The sequence below is a fragment of the Myxine glutinosa genome, chromosome 1, assembly GCF_964187855.1.
Source record: "Myxine glutinosa chromosome 1, kmMyxGlut1.1, whole genome shotgun sequence".
Classification (NCBI taxonomy): domain Eukaryota; kingdom Metazoa; phylum Chordata; class Myxini; order Myxiniformes; family Myxinidae; genus Myxine; species Myxine glutinosa.
Genome location: NC_136261.1, coordinates 186,008,712 through 186,026,225, shown reverse-complemented (window position 1 = coordinate 186,026,225; position 17,514 = coordinate 186,008,712). Strand labels below are relative to the sequence as shown.

Below are 17,514 nucleotides of genomic sequence, written 5' to 3'. Positions count from 1 at the left end.
GCTACCCCATCCCTCCCCCCTTTCCCACTCCCTCTGCGCTCTCCACTCCCCCCTCGATTTCTCTCCCTTCCCCCTCCCACCCTCAACCTCTTTCGATCCTCCTCCCTCCCTTGTTGGTACTTGTTGTTGGTGTTGGTTGGTTGGTGTTGGTACCTTTCTCACCAGCCATGGCCTTGTTGGTGTTGGTACCTTTCTCACCAGCCATGGTACTTCAGCAAAGGACTCGTGTGATTCAATGGGACTGACTCAATCTGTGAACTTTCCCACCTGGATTTCTGTGAATTGCAAATCCTACCTTCAGGACTTGGTTATGACCAACTTCCCTGCCCATGCCTCTGCTCAAGTTGGTTCATCTGATCATGTGTTTGTGAAGGTCAACATCTCTCTAGCCATTCTCAGAGAACAGCCAGTGAGTCAGGCAGTTCACTCAGGCAAACTGGCAGGGAATGTAAAGAACCATTGCACTTCAGGACTGGTCTCCTATATCTACCGCCCCTGATATTAGCTCAGCCTGGGAATTCTTCCACAGAAACCTGATCTCTCTTATGCAGAGATTCATCCTATCTCATCTTCAGTTATCATAGCCATCCTCCCACCCATGGTACGCTGAATCTTGTGGTGAGACAATTGTCTTGAAACAACTTGAATTCTCCTCTAGAAGGCAATTCCAACCAAAGGCAACCTTGTGTCATTCCACAAAGCCAGCAACAAGTGTGTCCATTCTCAGGAAAGCAAGAAACATCTGTCCAGCCTCAAGGTTGAACTTTCAAACTGAAAAAAAAACTTTAAAATCTGGTGACGCTTTGTTAAGTCTTTCTCTGGTGTATGCTCTCCTTCCATCCATTCCCTCATTCCAAATGGCACCACAACTGACTCCGCTCTTGAGAAGGCCAAATGCCTCAATTCTGTGTTTGCTTCCAAAACCTGTGGCCCCAAACTCTCGTTCTCTTAATCCACTCAACCCAGTTGCGCCAACTGCTCCTGGACTGTCTTTTGCACCTGAAATGGAGACGTTTCCGGCAACCCTCGACTCTGATTCTGCACCTGGACCAGACGGCATAAGGTCACGTGTACTAAAAACCTGCTCTGTTGCTCTTGCACTTCCTCTCTCTGCCATTTTCACCGTCATTCTGCCTTTTTCATTTGCTCTAGGCCATCTTCCATCTACTTGGAAGTCACCGACATCACTGCATAAAAGGGTACATAAAAGGGTGCAAAAGCGATCCCCTTAACTGCAGACCTATTGGCCTACTTCAATCATCAGCAGGATCATGGATTCCATCATCACAGTTGACCAAAATCATTCCTTTTCTCCAACGACCTCATCTTAGATCATCAGTTTGGATTCAGACCAGGGCACTCTAACTTGGAGATGCTGCTTCTACTCTGCCAACAATGGATGGAAGCCCTCAATGTCAGACACGAGACAGGGACATCTCTGTCGACATATCTTGAGCTTTTGATGCAGTCTGGCATCCACCTTTCTCTCCAAACTGTCTGCCTTTGGCATCCAAGGCCAAGTATACTCTTGGGTTACTGACTTCCTCCACTCTCTTAGCCAACATGTGGCTCTCGACAGAATTCTTTCATCTCACCTCCCTGTCAAGGTTGGAGTGCCCTAAGGCAGTGTTCTGGGCCCAGACCTATTCCTTAGCTTCATCAACAATATCTCTGACTGTCTGGACAATCCTCTGCTAATGACTCCACCCTCTGCCTTGTCATCCCTTATCCTTCAGATAGGCAGGCAGCAGCCTCTTCCCTTTCTTCAGACCTTGACAAAATCACAAACGGGTCAAACACTTAGAATATGTCTTTCAAGCCTGAGAAATTCTGAAATTCTACTCTTCTACTCTTCTCCTTCTCCTTCTCTCTCTCTCACACACACACAAAGTGAAAAACTAAGTTAGTATTAGTCGATGCAGTTTTTCATGCTCTTTCCATTGGTGGAAATTCCCATCGTCCATACACACCACATTCTTGAGTTATCAAGATTTTTGCTGGAAGACTAAATCCTGGAAGATAACTTGAGGTCAAACTTTCATTGAGAAATCTTTGCCCCTTCCTCCTCCCCCCCCCACCCCCCCTCACATCTCGTCCTACCTTTTTCATATTTTTCAAAAAAGACTGAGATTTGAAGGATTTTGATGTATCTCTAGTGACCATTATGAGGGTTTTGGTCATTCTCCGCACACCTACCCATACGTGGAGCTCAAAGTTTTGATCACTGGATTTGAAAACTTTCAGTTTGGTTTATCTTTTTCTAGGTTGGAAAAAAAAAAGATCCAAAAACACCGGAAATCGTGACATCTCACAGAGCTGCTCATTTTAACCAATATAAGTACAGTATATACAGTCGTGGCCAAAAATATTGGCACCCTTGCACTTTTTTCAAATAATGCACAATTTCTTCCAGAAAATTGTTTAAATTAAAAAATCTTTTGGTATCCACATATGTATTTCTTTGGTTTGCAGTGGAACAAAACAAAAAAGCTGAAAAAAACACAAGCTTATTCCACACAGAAATCCTAAAATGGCCCGGACAATATTATTGGGACCTTTTAGAAGTTGTTAGAACTAATTAGATTTCAAGCAGGTGAAACTAATTAGATTTCAAGCCTTTACTTTGGAATTTAACTCACCTGTGGTGAGTTGCAGGTGCCTGCAATATAAAAATCACTTTCAACCAGTTTAAAAAAGAGAAAAGGACTCATTCTGCTGTTTTGTGTCACTGTGTGTACCGCAATGAGCATGGAGAAAAGAAATAACACCAGAGAACTGTCTGAGGAGGTCAGACACAACATTGTAGCCAAGCATGGACAATCTCAAGGCCACAAGTCCATCTCCAGAGACCTTGATGTTCCTGTGATTCAAGCTGACCTTCAGACACAAGGTACGGCAGTTGTTTCAACACACACCATCCGTCGCCAACTCGATGAAAGGGGGTTCTATGCTAGGAGACCCAGGAAGACCCCACTCCATCTCCAGAGACCTTGATGTTCCTGTGTCCACCCTTTGCAATGTTATCAGGAGGTATAAGGCCCATGGCACTATAGCCAACCTCCCTGGACGTGGCCGCAAGAGAAAACCTGATCGAAGATTGCAGCGAAGGATTGTTTGAATGGTGGAGAAAGCACCTCGAACAACTGCGGAACAAATTCAAACTGACCTTCAGACACGAGGTACGACAGTTTCAACTCATGTGCCATCCATCGCCAACTCAATGAAAGGGGGTGCTACGGTAGGAGACCCAGGAGGACCCCACTTCTGAGAGGGAGATATAAGAAAGCCTGACTGGAGTTTGCCAAAACACACCTGAACAAGCCAAAATCCTTTTGGGAGAATGTCCTGTCGACAGATGAGACCAAATTAGAGCTTTATGTAAAGCACATCATCTCTATGTTTACAGAAAACAAAAAGAAGCCTTCAAAGAAAAGAACACCTTCCCTACAGTCAAACATGGAGGAGGTTCAGTTATGTTTTGGGGTTGCTGGGCTACCTGTCACTGGGTGCCTTGAATGTGTACATGGCATCATGAAATCAGGAGATTACCAAGGCATCTTGGAGCACAATGTTCATCCTCTTGCCAGAAAGCTGGGTCTCCGTCAAAGGTCATGGGTCTTGCAGCAGGACAATGACCCCAAATACACTTCAAAAAGCACCCAGGAATGGTTCAAGACAAAATGCTGGCCTGTTCTGAAGTGGCCAGCAATGAGTCCAGATCTAAATCCCATTGAACACCTGTGGGGAAATCTGAAAACAACACATGGGAGAAGGTACCCTTCAAATCTGGGAGAACTGGAGCAGTTTGCACAAGAATAGTGGGCCAAACTGCCAGTAGTGAGGTGCAGGAAGCTCATTCATGGCTATAGGAAGTGCTTGACTGCAGTTATTTTGTCCAAAGGCTGTGATACCAAATAGAGTTCTACCAACTATTAAGTCTGGGGTGTCAATAATTTTGTCAATGCCATTTATTTTTATTTTCTGATTTTAAATGATATATTAAGTTCTGAATCAAACACAAAGGTTCTGTAATATTAACAGTGAGATAAAGAAGTGTGGAGACCAAATACTTATGTTAATTTCAACTTATTTTTCGAGAAAATTGTGAGATATTTGAAAAAAGTGCAAGGGTGCCAATATTTTTGGCCACAACTGTGCCTTACTGAACACATATCCAGTCAACGAGAGGGTGCCCAAGGGGTCATTCTGGACATGCTACTTCCTTGAAACCAGAGTTCAAATGCACTTTAAGTAGTTAACAATCCTCTCAAAGAAGTTGTCACTCAAGCTCCTGGGACTCACTATCAGTCATGATCTTTCTTTGGCAAACCACACTTCCAAGTTTGCCTCCAAAGCCAGTTGCCGATTGGGCATCGTCCTTTGTGCAAAGTTCTTCCTTGGCACTCCTGAATTCTTATCCACCTACAAAGCCTTCATCTGCAGCTTGAAGGAGTACTGCTCTCCCTTCGGGACTGGTGTCCCTGCCTCACATCTTGCTCAGCTTGACGCCGATGTGCTATTGTCTTTGGTTAGATGCCCCTCTGTGAGCAAGAGTGAAGCTCCACGGGCCCAATTTCATTTGCAGATTATTTTTGGACATTTTTTGTGATATTTCATGGAATTGTGGTTTCCAGTTGCATCAGTATGCAAAATTACAATTTTCTAGCCCACCTAAAAGTACAAAACATTTATACGAGTGAATGAATCAGTCAGTGACTGAGTGGTTAGAAAGTTTTTTTTATATACACGACCGGTCAAAAGTTTTAGGGATGGTGTTAGATGGGTGATGGGCGATGGGCTGTGCTTGGTTTCCGCCAGATGTAGTGCTTTTCATTCAAGCCAGAGTTCAATTTTTGTCTCATCAGACCATAGAATGTTTTGCCTCATGCTCTCAGATTCCTTCTCGTGCGTTTTTGCAAACTCCAGGTGTGCTGTCATGTGCCTGTTTCTCAGGAGTGGCTTCTGTCTCACCACTATCCCACAAAGCCTAGATTTGTGAAGTGATGCAGAGACTGTTGTCCTTCTGGCAGGTTCTCCCATCTCAGCCAAGGAACTCTGTAGTTTTGTCAGTGGTCCTTGGGTTCTTGGTCACCTCCCTGGCCAAGGTCCTCCTTGCCAGGTTCCTCAGTTTGGTCGGACGGCCAGTGCGAGGAAGAGTCTGTGTAGTTCCATATTCTTTCCATTTCCTAATGATGGAGCTCACTGTGCTCTTGGGAACTTTAAACACTCTAGGAATTGTTTATACCATTCCCCAGATCTATGCCTCCTCACAATTCTATCTCAGAGTTCTACGGACAGTTCCTTGGACTTCATGGTAGAGTCTCTGCTCTGACATGCACTGTCAACTGTGGGACCTTATACAGAAAGGTGTGTTTCTTTCTAAATTATGTCCAATCAATTGAATTGGCCACAGTTGGACACCAATCATGTTGTAGAGATGTCTCAAGGATTATCAAAGGCACTTGAATGCACCTGAGCTCAATTTGGAGTGTCATAGCAAAGCAGTTGAATATTTATTGACTTGAGACATTTCATTCTTTCGTTTTCATTTAATTTTTTTTAATCTCTAAAAAAAAAATTCCACTTTGCCGTTTGGGGTATTATTTGTAGATTCAAGCTGTAACACAACAAAATGTGAAAAAAGTCTCAAGGGGTGTGAATACTTTCTGAAGGCACTGTATATGGTTTGCCCAAGTAAGATCATAGCTGCTGATGAGACCCAAGAGTTTGAGTGACAAATGTCTTCAAGAGGTTTGTTATGAATGTGTTCCAATGTGTCTCCAGACCAGATATATGATTTCACATAAGTTAAAGTTTAATATTTAATAATGCAATTTAACATAAAAGAACTGCTGCAAACTCTCTTGAAAATTGATGTGCTTGTCTTGTTCCTTAAACTGTAGATTATGGATGGATTTGAGACAAGAGACACATCACACATCCATCCAAAAGAATACAACTTGCTCCAGTGGTGGAAAGCAACCCTCGGTCTCACTTCTTGAAAAAATTTCACCACCCTCATCTTCACTCTCAAAAGACACGGTGCTTCCACACGATGTACCGCTGGATCTTCGTACAAGTCGAGGCCACACGGCTGGCACTGGAGAGACCGCAGCAGCTCATGCCGTGGTAGATGAGTCTTCAAAAGTAGTGGCAAGGCCTGCCAAGCGATGTCCACCTATTGACACTTTGCCTCTAAAGAAACGCCGTCCCGCGAACATTAGTTGCATAGCCACACAAGTGACAAATTTGGATGACGTGAAAACTGAGATTGCGGAAGGTCTCCCAGCCAATTTTGAACTAAGATCATGGACCTGAACTACTTGCCTTGGAACAATGAGAAGCTCGGTGTGATTGCCACTCAGCACTGCAGGCTTTTGGCAGGATTAAAAGTGGGAAGACATCAGATGGTTGAGAATTCCTTCCAGGGTGTCCACCACAAATTGCTGTTTCTTCAGCATGATTGGAATGGTCCTGAGACCCTTGGATCATGGTTGGGACAATTTTATTTTAACGCTGCTGCTAATCCCAAGTTTGGAGGTGCAAGTACCAATGTGAATCGAAGCTGTGGAACTTGCCGAAGTCCACTGTATTTGGTCTTCCCAGTTTGTGAAGCTGGCAGCAGTACAATGTTCTCATCCTTGGCTCAGAGCTGCAGACATAAATAACCTCAGATGTCTTTCTAGTTCTTCCTCATAGATCAGGTACAAGTGTCAAGTTGAATGTTTTTTTGGATTGTGAGGTGTTAAATCCAACCTCTCTTTGTCGTTCAGCATAGGTGAGATATTTTTACTCTTTAGTCTTCCAAAAAGTTGGCAAGTTTTGCACACCCCTCAACCCTCCCCTCCCCATTTCCACTCCCAGTGTTGCTCTATTAGCAGGTATAAGAAATTGATTTTGTCACTTTTTGACATAAAGTATGTTATTTCTGGAATGCCTGGTGCTTCCGGCCGCCAAACGCGCACTACCCCGAGCCAAACAAGCCGCAAAGGTAAACGGCGAGCCAAGTTTATTTACTACAGGATGATTACGTTCCTCGTGAAATCCAATTCAATTGAGGTATTATTCAAATCCTCAACATGGATTTTATTCTTTATTTAAAAAAAAAAATACAAATCCAGTTGTAAAAAATTACTTTAAAACTTATAATTCAATAGTCTTCAGAAAACCAGAGGCAGATTTTTTTTTTTTAATGGATTCTTTGTGCACAATGAAACTTCTGGGTCTGTTGATTGAAAAGTTCCTTTGCAGGGTATTGTGAATCTTCTTTCGCAATTTAAGTAAGCAATCGGCCACACTACGAGATAAGTTGTTACAACGTCCTTGTTTTCAAGTGTTATATCGAATGACAAATGAAGACCTTTCAAGGTTGCATCATCGAGCACTTTGGTGGCTGAGTGGGTGAAGCTTTGTCGTGTTGCTTTCACCAGTGTGGGTTTGATTCCATTGGCTGCTCCACGCCCTACGACAGTGGTCATCTGTCCAGGATCACTTCCTGGTCATGGAAACGAATCAGGACTTGGCGTGAGCGAGATGCTTTGACCAAGAGCAGACGGGAATCCAGCAACGCCACTGCATAAACGTAACGGCCATGACACCAAACCATTAGAAACTGTACGATACATTTAAGCTTTGACAATAGCATAATTGCAATGCTAATAATTTTCATCTTTTTTTTTTTAATCTGAATTTATCACTTCTGGCTGGTCCAGTTAATCCTGTCTCTTTTTTGCATTCTTCATTCTTCAATCTGTTCTCTCTCTTTTGTGACTAAAGCAGCATTGATAGGATATGCCGTTTACCCTATATTCCTTTTAAGCATGCTTTTGGTGTTGAAGTAACTTTGGCAGTGTTGGATGTTCTGAAAGCAATATAGTTATATGCAATATTATATTCTGTATGACAAACCTCATTCATTATGGAAACAAAAGCCATAATGAAAGTTAATCATGGATCGTTTTGCATCTGCGCAGCTTGCAGGTTCTTCCACATCTAGTTTTTTTTTTTTTGTCCTCAAAGCAAAATTGTATCCATGCAATACGTGGTTTCGAATGATATAAATGCAAAAGAAATTGCACTTTAATATGCCAATTGCGTGCACAACTTCCCCTTGAAAGAAAGAAAAATTCTATGAAATGTGCAAACAAATTTTATGCTCATCTGTCACACAATTTTCCTTACACGTGCAAGTCTACCCCACCCCTCTCTTTTCCCCTTCCCCATGACATCCATTATTTGTTCCACATTCCACTTGAGCCATTTTCTGCCATAGTGTATCAGGTCAATGTTTTACACCTGTTTTCAATGCCTCATACATGTATAAGGATGTTTAGCATGAGCCATCCCTGGTTTAAAACCTCCCTCAAATAGAGTGGGGTTGGTGGAGGGGGTCATCGGAAAATTATTGGTTACTTTTTATATTAAAAAAGGCTTTATATTTGAATCGTCATAACAGAGCAAATATATATATATATGTATATATATAAAATACATACATGGTGTGTGTGTATGTATATATATATATATATATATATATATATATATATATATATATATATATATACACACACACCATGCATGAAACACGTTATTTGCTGTTTTTTGTTTGTTTTTGTAAATGAACTTAAAAAAAAAAAAACTATATTCAGGGAAGGACAGTGTTATGATGAGATTTGGAACAGTAAATAGTGTGGATAAACTGAGTTTAAGCTGCATTTAGTTGCTGCCAATTCATGCTGCACACGGTGTGAACGAAACCTCGCACTAAACGAGCAGAATGAAGGACAGAACATATATTTCTCCATTGAGATCTGAATTTGGCAGTGTTCCATTTTGAGCTCTGCTGGTTTTGTTGTAAAAGGAGATGAATGTGAGATGGTTTGAAAATAAATAAATAACTTTTTGTAAGTGTTGCACATGACACAGCCCTTCATTGCTTTGGCTCCAGCGTCAGGTGCTCAAGATCTTCACAGACCTCCTCTGCAAAACAACTCTCATGGCTTTTGGTATTTTGGCCAAAGAAAAAACAACTGGAAAAGCAAAATGACCATTATTTTTCCAAGCAGAACCTGACAACTTAGGGTACTGTAGAATAGCAACAACAGATTTGAACTTCTACTGCACGAACTGCTTGGCCAGCACTTTTATTCCATCAGTTATTACCTTATTACCATTCCCTTGCCACTTGCAGGTGATAGGGGGGAAAATGGGGGTTGGGGAGAGTAGGTCACTTTTTTGACAGCTCACCATTGCTCCACACTCTTGATGGAGCTCCTTATAAAACAGTCTTCCGTTGCCGCTTCCCTGGCACTGTACCATAATCTGCACCTGCCGCCTTTCCCCGCTTTCCCATTTGCACCTGAGACTGTGCAGTGAGCTGGAGCTTGATGGCACTTGTGTTCAGCTTCGGTGCCACAAACAGTTCCTTCATGCACTTCATCTTCTCACTGTGCAGCGTCACCGTGGGCCCATCGTTCACGGCCCTCGCCAGCTTGTCTTTTATGGCAGATTTATCACCGCTTGGGCTCTCCCCGCCTGCCTTACTCGATGGCCGGTCGGCTTTACTGGCATCGGCTTTGGATACAGATGAAGAGTTTTCCTCTGAGGGTCGACGAGCTACTGCTGCGGCCTTTTTTCGTGATGCCCGTCCTTCACCTGCCTCCTCTGGTAAGTCGCGCGTCTCATCCGAGTCGGTCTCAACCTCGTGGGAGAGCAGCGTCACTGCCATTCGCACCTGCAGGCACACACTGGGAATCAATATCCCTTTAAATGCCCCCTTTCAAGTATATATCCTCATGTACATTATAACTTGCTCAACATAGCATGATTACACTGAATATCTTTAGCACTAATTTATGACAGACGAAAGGCCAGTTTATTTCTCCACCATAAGTCGGACCATGCATGCACGAGAGACTGAATGGAACCTTGCCTTGTTGTCGAAACGTGATAAGGACTGCACAAGGAAATTGGCCCAACCAACATGCAGAACTGGTGTGGTGCTTCCCTCCTCCCACTTGCAAATACCATCGTAGAAGTTGAGTAAGTGAGCAAAGGTCCAGGCATCTTGGAGGGCCGAAGGCCGGCAAGGCCCACCTCCACTCTCCTATTCACATAAAAGGTATTCACACCACTTCTATTATTAGCAGCGTTTTAAAATGAAAAATTGACAAAGTTAACCAACCAAAATCGGCTTTTATACATGGTGACAGCTGTCGAAGGTATGAGAATGTTTTGTTGCATTTTCATTGCCCAATGTGTCTCTCACCTGTATTTGTGGAAGTTCGTTTAAATACTGATGGTTCATAAAAATGTAAATCAATACTAAAATAGCTAAAAGTAAGGAGCTGATACTCTAGGTCTCCCATCTTTTGGGCAGCATGAGGAACAGATCTGTATAATACGAAAGCTCAATCTTAAACGTTTTTGCTTTTTTTTGAAATATCGCGTGCACGTGAAGTTACCGAGATGGGTGCCATGGCAACAGAATTCAACCAATCGCAGGCGTGATCTAATCAGGTTGAGATAACGTCATGAGGAATAGATATTTGCAATATGAAAGCTAAATGTTCAACGGTTTTTGAAATATCACATACAGAAAAGTACATGGACACAAACATTAACTTTTCCTTCATAGGATATTACCAGACTTGCTTATATCCCTTCCTGCTTATTTATTGAATCACTTTAACAGATCTAATATGTGTACTGTGTAGGGGTTTTACAACAGTAGCTCTTTATCCCTTAGTCCCTTCCTCATCCCCCAATCCTTATGGAATATCTCTGGCTCTGTGTCCATCTGTCTTGCTTATGTCAATGACCTACCACCCTCCCGGCTTTGACTACGTCACCTGACTTTGACTTCTAGCCTCTCACCCAGCTCAATGTAATCTGCAGCGACGTCAGCTAGCTTGGTGTCGGTCCTCATACCGCAGTCTATGCTATTTCAGCCAATGCCTTTGAGCAAGGCTTCAGTGGTACAAAATGCCTTGGATGTAACACCGAACTATTGGACTATCATAACACATTTTTCCAAATGGCTCGCAGATCATGTCCTCTTGAAAGTGAATGGTGCTCTGGCAGTCATTAGGTAACCGCCAATGTGCCATGTCTGGAAGTTTAAATGGGCAGATTTATCTGGTTTCTTGTCCATTATCTCTTCCTACTGACTAGTCTGGTATGTGTCTATCTCTGAACAGCTAAGCTTTTCCTCCACCCAATCCCACCGATAGTAATCTGCAGTATCTCCGTAAAACTCACAACCATCGTTTTCGTGTGCTCAGATGTGCCAGAGCTCAACAGCAGACACTTATGGTCCAAACTCACAGGTCTCTTACCATCCAAGAAAAATTGGTGTCACTTGGAAAAGTCTGATTCTGGTACAGTAATAACCCAATTTACATCAGAGATGCGTTCCTGAAAAGTGTGCCGAATATCGAGACAAATTAAAGACATTTTTATTTATTAATAATTAATTATTTATTTTTCACCAAACCACTAATTTTAAATTATTGAAATTAGTGCTCTTATCTATTGAAATGTGCTTATCCCAAACAGTGATGTCAACATGTAAAACTTCACCTCAGATCTTTAAATAAGCCAGCATTCCTGTCATCCGCTTTAAGGTTTAGAAAGTTTTGAGATACCCAAAATTTAACCCCCCCCCCCCCCCCCCCCCAAATGCCCCTATAAACAGTGAATAAACAAGTTTGAGGCATTACCTTGGGCTCAGTGCCTTCATCAGTTTCTTCTCCAACGCTCGCTGCCTCTTTCAGAAGATTGGGAATTATATCATTTGCAATGTCGAAAAACTCCTTGTAGATCTCCTCGTCCTCACGATTGTAATTGTAACTGCAGTGATGAAAAGATGGTAAAATAACTATCTCAAGATGTGCTGGATACAAAATAAGTAATGGTAGCTAAGGCTGCGGGGCAGCATCGTTGTGAGGGCGTGGCTCCATCATTGGCTGCATCGTCGCGCGAGGGCGTGGCTCCATCATTGGCTGCATCGTCGCGCGAGGGCGTGGCTGCATCGGTGGCTGCATTGTCGCGCGAGGGCATGGATGCATCATTGGGTGAGGGTGGGACTGTGCTGCTGATGCAATGCCCTCTGTTGGTTAGGGCAGGAATTGGGGATTTGGCAATGGCTAGAGCTTGCCTTCTCGTCATTAAGGTCTTTAACATCCGAAGGAATGGATCTTTAACATCCACCAATTAATTCCAGCAAATGGGATGCCCAGTTTACCATCCATGATGAATCACTCTGCCTGGGAAACACCGGTATGACAGCTTATAGCTGGGTCACCTATTACTGTAAGTCACCGACCATAACTGAACTTGCCCAAAAGTTAATCGCTGAGATCATTAAAGCAGGGGTGACTCAAAGCACAGAAAAGCATTAAAGACACTTTTCCCAATGAAACGCAACTATAGATCCCAAAACTTGTTTTGTTTTAATCTGTGACTACTGAACTCTTGAGAACGTGCAGTGTCAATGAAAGCCGGAACTCACTTTTGCACGACTGCCGTGGCTTGTGCCCATGCATTCAAGGCAGACTGGAGCTGGCGTAACCGCTGATGGTAGCCAGCGAGGTAGAGGTATGGGTAGACATGCTGGTTCTTGTAGTACCGCTTCGCCGAAGTGATAGCCTACCAGACAAAAGCTCAATTTTCAATCAAGTCTCGTTTAAAATAATTTTGCAGATGCAAAAACAGATTGAAACAAAACGGCACTCAATAGAGAGCATACCTCCACCAGGTGAACAGTTATAATAAAAATAAAGATCACAAAAATAAAGAAACAAAATAAAGAAATAAAAATCCAGCACAAATATTCGGTACCGCACTCCCCATCTTCTTCTCGAGGTAACCATTTCCCTCACATCCGATCTAGTCTTCATGTACGAAATACAAAGGTTGGCATTACATACACATCAAATGCTCCAATTACAGCACGTCACATCCTTCGCTAGGAACTGTGAAATATCAATCGCCCGACTCTGCACAATGTTAGTGGTAGTTGTTACACAATGTTACACACTTGCAGGTGTGTGTAGATTACATCACTTCCTTGTAAACATGGTCACTCCTACAAGCCACTTTTTGACAGCCAAGGTATTTAGCGCTTAAATCGGCTTCTGTGAAACTACAGAGCTCGTTCGTTCCTTACCAAGGATTTTTGTTTTCCATCCAAAATTACACAGACACTACTAGGGCAAGCACTTGCTTAATTATAACGCCACTCGGTAGAGAGCATACCTCCGCCAGGCTGAACAGTTTACATTTTTTATCCCATTAATAGGCCGGATCTGCATTCGACCTGAATCAAAATCTAATCTCCTTGTTCTCGTCACCTAACCAACTCATTCATCTAATTTTGTCATAACTCGTCCATAACTTTGAGATATTGCGCTGTATATCATTTTGGTCCCATCTCTCAATGGTGAAGAATCACTGAAAAAATTAAAATAAAATAAAAAAACATTGGGGGGGGGGGGGGGGGGGGTGTGTCTTGAACAAAATCTGCCCACTTCGTCCTGGTCACACACCCAACCTGTCTACATCGTTTTGTCTGAATCCATCCATAACCTTTTGAGATACCCTACTCACAGACAGACAAACAGGGAAGAAAAAACCTCCATCCACCTTCAGTAATATGAATGAATGATCGTTTTAAGGCCATTTTTCCCCGCTAGAGCGGGGGTTAGCCTTGCGGGCCCCATGACAATCATGGTTCCCTGTTTGAGGCAATGTTTTTATGGTAGAGGTAATAAAATTATGGATTATTGAGATACACCTTCAGTGGTAGAGGTAATAAAATTATGGATTATTGAGATACACCTTCAGTGGTAGAGGTAATAAAATTATGGATTATTGAGATACACCTTCAGTGGTAGAGGTAATAAAATTATGGATTATTGAGATACACCTTCAGTGGTAGAGGTAATAAAATTATGGATTATTGAGATACACCTTCAGTGGTAGAGGTAATAAAATTATGGATTATTGAGATACACCTTCAGTGGTAGAGGTAATAAAATTATGGATTATTGAGATACACCTTCAGTGGTAGAGGTAATAAAATTATGGATTATTGAGATACACCTTCAGTGGTAGAGGTAATAAAATTATGGATTATTGAGATACACCCTCAGTGGTAGAGGTAATAAAATTATGGATTATTGAGATACACCTTCAGTGGTAGAGGTAATAAAATTGAAAATAAACAAACCATTTATGAAGTCATGTATTTTGAAATTAGATTTTTTTTTGGCCTCAAGCGTTCTCCAACAAAAGATTCACAGTGCTCACAACATAGGCAATGGCATGAAGTACGTACCTGCTGGTAAAGAACAAGAGGTTCTGGTCGGCCAGGTGTGCGTTCGATGTCCTCTAGGTCTGCCAAGGTCCCCAAAGCTACAGGATACCTACGGAGAAAGTTTATTTGGATCGCTCAGATCATGGATTGAGTGAAGCCAACTTACACGTTTCTGTATGTTTTGTCAGAATAAAATAAGTTTCATCCCATAATAGTAATGAGTCTTAAAATACTTGGGATGATTGAACATTTCTTCAAAATTTACTTTCATGTCATAATGATGAGTAGATTTGAGAGCAAAATAAAATGGAACGCTCATCATGTCCATGCAAACTCGCCCCACAGCCATCTCGCTTGGGTTTTAATCTCGGCCCAGCTATAAACTGCTGTGGTGTTTCGCAGGCGAGGTGTGTGTGTGTGTGTGTGTGTGTGTGTGTGTGTGTGTGTGTGTGTGTGTGTGTGTGTGTGTGTGTGTGTGTGTGTGTGTGTAGGTGTAGGTGTAGGACCTGTATGAATGATCGTTTTAAGGCCATTTTCCCCACTAGAGCTGGGGTTAGCCTTGCAGGCTCCATGACAATCACGGTTCCCTGTTTGAGGCAATGTTTTTATGGCCGGATGCCCTTCCTGACGCCAACCCTTAGTCGCCTTTTACGATGCGCAGGGATACGGTGTACCGATTCTAAATCGGGGTACACACCGTGATCATTCTGCTGGTACTGTATGCCATCAGGACTGTATGGAGGACCATCAGGACTGTATGGAAACTGGAGGACCTGTATGCCATCAAATATATCACAGTGTCTTTCATGTGTGAGGAGTTGGCGAGTTATAACTCACACCCTGACCAAATTCCAAATTCATGCTCTGATTTCCTGTGTTGAAGTGGCGAACCATCCAGGATTGGAACCCTAGCCAATGAAACTTCCTCGGCAGCCCTATGTGCCCGACGATGGGAGAAGGATCATCCATCCATGTCCATGTTTGATACACATTAAATGCAGGAACTCCACCCCAGACACTTCCTGTCTTTCATTTGAAAGGCGAGATGGTTAGGCCCATAAGAAAACGAGAGCATTTAGTCTTATTACAGTCAATTATTCATGACACGAGCCTGGTGTTGGCTTAGCGGTTAGGGTGCCGGCTTGGGATCCTCAGATCCTGGGTTCGAATCCCGGTCAATCACTGAATTAACGCCAGGGGGGTTGACTCAGCCTGTCATCTTTCCGAAGTCAGCAAATTGAGTACCAGTTCACTGGCAATTCCCTGTGTGTCGCAAGAGGTGACTAACAGGGTTGGCCACAGGAAGGGCATCCGGCCATAAAACATTGCTTCAAAAAGGGGACACGGTGCCTGAAAAAGGCCATCCCCTGCTCTCCAGGGAAAAATGGCCTCTAAAGGTGGTTCATTCATGACATGATCATAAGATAAATTACCAAAAGCATTATGACAGTGCATGGAAAACTAAAATTAATCCTCCTTATCTGCTTGTGCATGTCCCCCTTTCCCCCATACACTGCAAGATGCACAATCTGCTCGCATTACAACACAACTTGTCATGCTTCTGTCTTAACAATTGCTTTGGTTAGGGTGGAGATTTTAAATATTAGCTCAAATACTCAACACTGTCTCAATACGCGACTTTCAAAATGACGTAATATGCCACAAAACGCTCGGTACGCATGCGCAGAAACTGCAGGGTTCAGGGCGACATAAAATACATTGTGTCTGGGATAAGGATTGTTCACTAAAACGGCTCACAAAGCAAGAAGCCGGAAATACTTGGAAGGGGGCCCGAGAGAAAGGTCAATTATTCTGTACAACAAAAGACTTGGAGAATTTTCTCAGCTCACTGAACGGGCACCTGCTCGTACTGCAAACTCCAAACATGTGGGCTGATGCAAGGCCTAAGTGGATGGGTGTGTGCTACACAAACCCCAGATGGATCTCTACCAGGGAATGGATTGTTTATCTGGATTAGTTGCTTCTGAACACCGATAGGAAGGACATATCTGGGGCTTGTGAATGTACATGGTAAGTTTAAAATGATGACGTCTATATAATAATAGCGTAAGGACTCGACTTTGTTATCTCTTTTACACCGCACCCAGTGACCCGATGCCCACGGCACTAATGGATTTATGATCTACGAACCGCGCTCTTTGTTTATCACGTATAGACATACTCTAAAAATCTGAATTAGCCGACGTTGGGGCCCAAAAGCATCCGATTAACTGCCGATACGACGCCATCTTACGATGCCATCGTATTGGCGTCTGCTGGGCGAAGGCGAAGCAAGCCGTCCGCTGATTGGACAGGCGAAGGCGAAAGCAAGCCGTCCACTGAGTGGACAATCCAGAGCATGCATTTGTGCCGGTGTCGGCGATCGTTGTTCATACACGCACTCTTCATTCTCATCTTTCTTCCTAACTCTTACTCGGACAAGCAAATCCCCTATGCCATCCATAATGGTACACTCTATCCATACACCACATCCTCCCTTCCGTGGATGTTCCATGGGTTTCGGCTAGTTTACTATTAATCATGTTGGGAGATAGGTAGGAGCTCAGGGAGCTGTGAGTGAAGTTATAAATATTGTTGCATTTAAGGGGGGAGGGGGTGTTATGCATTCAAAGGGTAGTTAGAATGTGTAATTAAGAAATGCCATTAGTTCGTGCTGGTAGCATCTCGAAACATTAAGTTAGGAACATGGAGGTGCTAATCTGTTTACTAAATGTGCATTTATCAAAGGTGGAAATGCTTAATTGTCAGTAAATAGCCAGGAAAAGGGATTGGGTAAGTCGTTTTATCTTGTTTACCCTTTGGAAGGACCATAGCAAGCTAAAAGAGAGATGGGTAGAAAGACCCGAAGGAGGAAGGACCAGTGCACGTGGCTCCATGGCTAATGGCGGTGCACTGCCTCAACACGAGGCCATCTTGGTGTTCTATTGGCTGTGGAAGGTGAGCTTCAGCCAATGGGGTGGTGGGATACAGGGGCCGGCGACCTCCCCAGTATGAGCTCCATTGGTTGGCCAGGGCGGGGAGCTTCGGCCAATGAGCAATGGCCACGGACGGGGCGAGACTTGGGATGGGGGTGGGGAAGGAGAGGTTGGGAAGGGGAAGAACTAGCAGGTAAGGGAGAGAAGGAGACCGAGAGAGAGAAGTGAGAGTGCACCTGATTTTGGAACGTGAGAAGAGTG

General features: G+C 43.3%; 2 protein-coding genes across 6 annotated transcripts in view; one reads left to right on the top strand and one right to left on the bottom strand.

The window, feature by feature from the left end:
* Positions 1–6,934, top strand: part of LOC137431993 (uncharacterized) — a 165,718-nt gene extending 158,784 nt beyond the window's left edge. For both annotated transcript variants that reach the window (XM_068123756.2, XM_068123757.2), the window contains one exon: positions 5,904–6,934. In XM_068123756.2, coding sequence (XP_067979857.1) covers positions 5,904–6,318 — 415 coding nt within the window. In that variant the 3' untranslated portion in view covers positions 6,319–6,934. The remainder of the gene's footprint in view (positions 1–5,903) is intronic.
* A 60-nt stretch (positions 6,935–6,994) lies between these two features.
* MEN1 (menin 1) overlaps positions 6,995–17,514 on the bottom strand; it is a 30,021-nt gene continuing 19,501 nt past the window's right edge. For 2 of the 4 annotated variants that reach the window (XM_068123814.2, XM_078781220.1), the window contains exons 5-10: positions 14,339–14,426; positions 12,512–12,648; positions 11,721–11,850; positions 9,932–10,105; positions 9,247–9,733; positions 6,995–7,572 (exon numbers count right to left, since the gene is read on the bottom strand). In XM_068123814.2, coding sequence (XP_067979915.1) covers positions 9,275–9,733; positions 9,932–10,105; positions 11,721–11,850; positions 12,512–12,648; positions 14,339–14,426 — 988 coding nt within the window. In that variant the 3' untranslated portion in view covers positions 6,995–7,572; positions 9,247–9,274. Of the gene's footprint in view, positions 7,573–9,127; positions 9,734–9,931; positions 10,106–11,720; positions 11,851–12,511; positions 12,649–14,338; positions 14,427–17,514 lie in introns of those variants that run through there. The other 2 variants (XM_068123811.2, XM_068123818.2) reach the window with 1 other exon arrangement.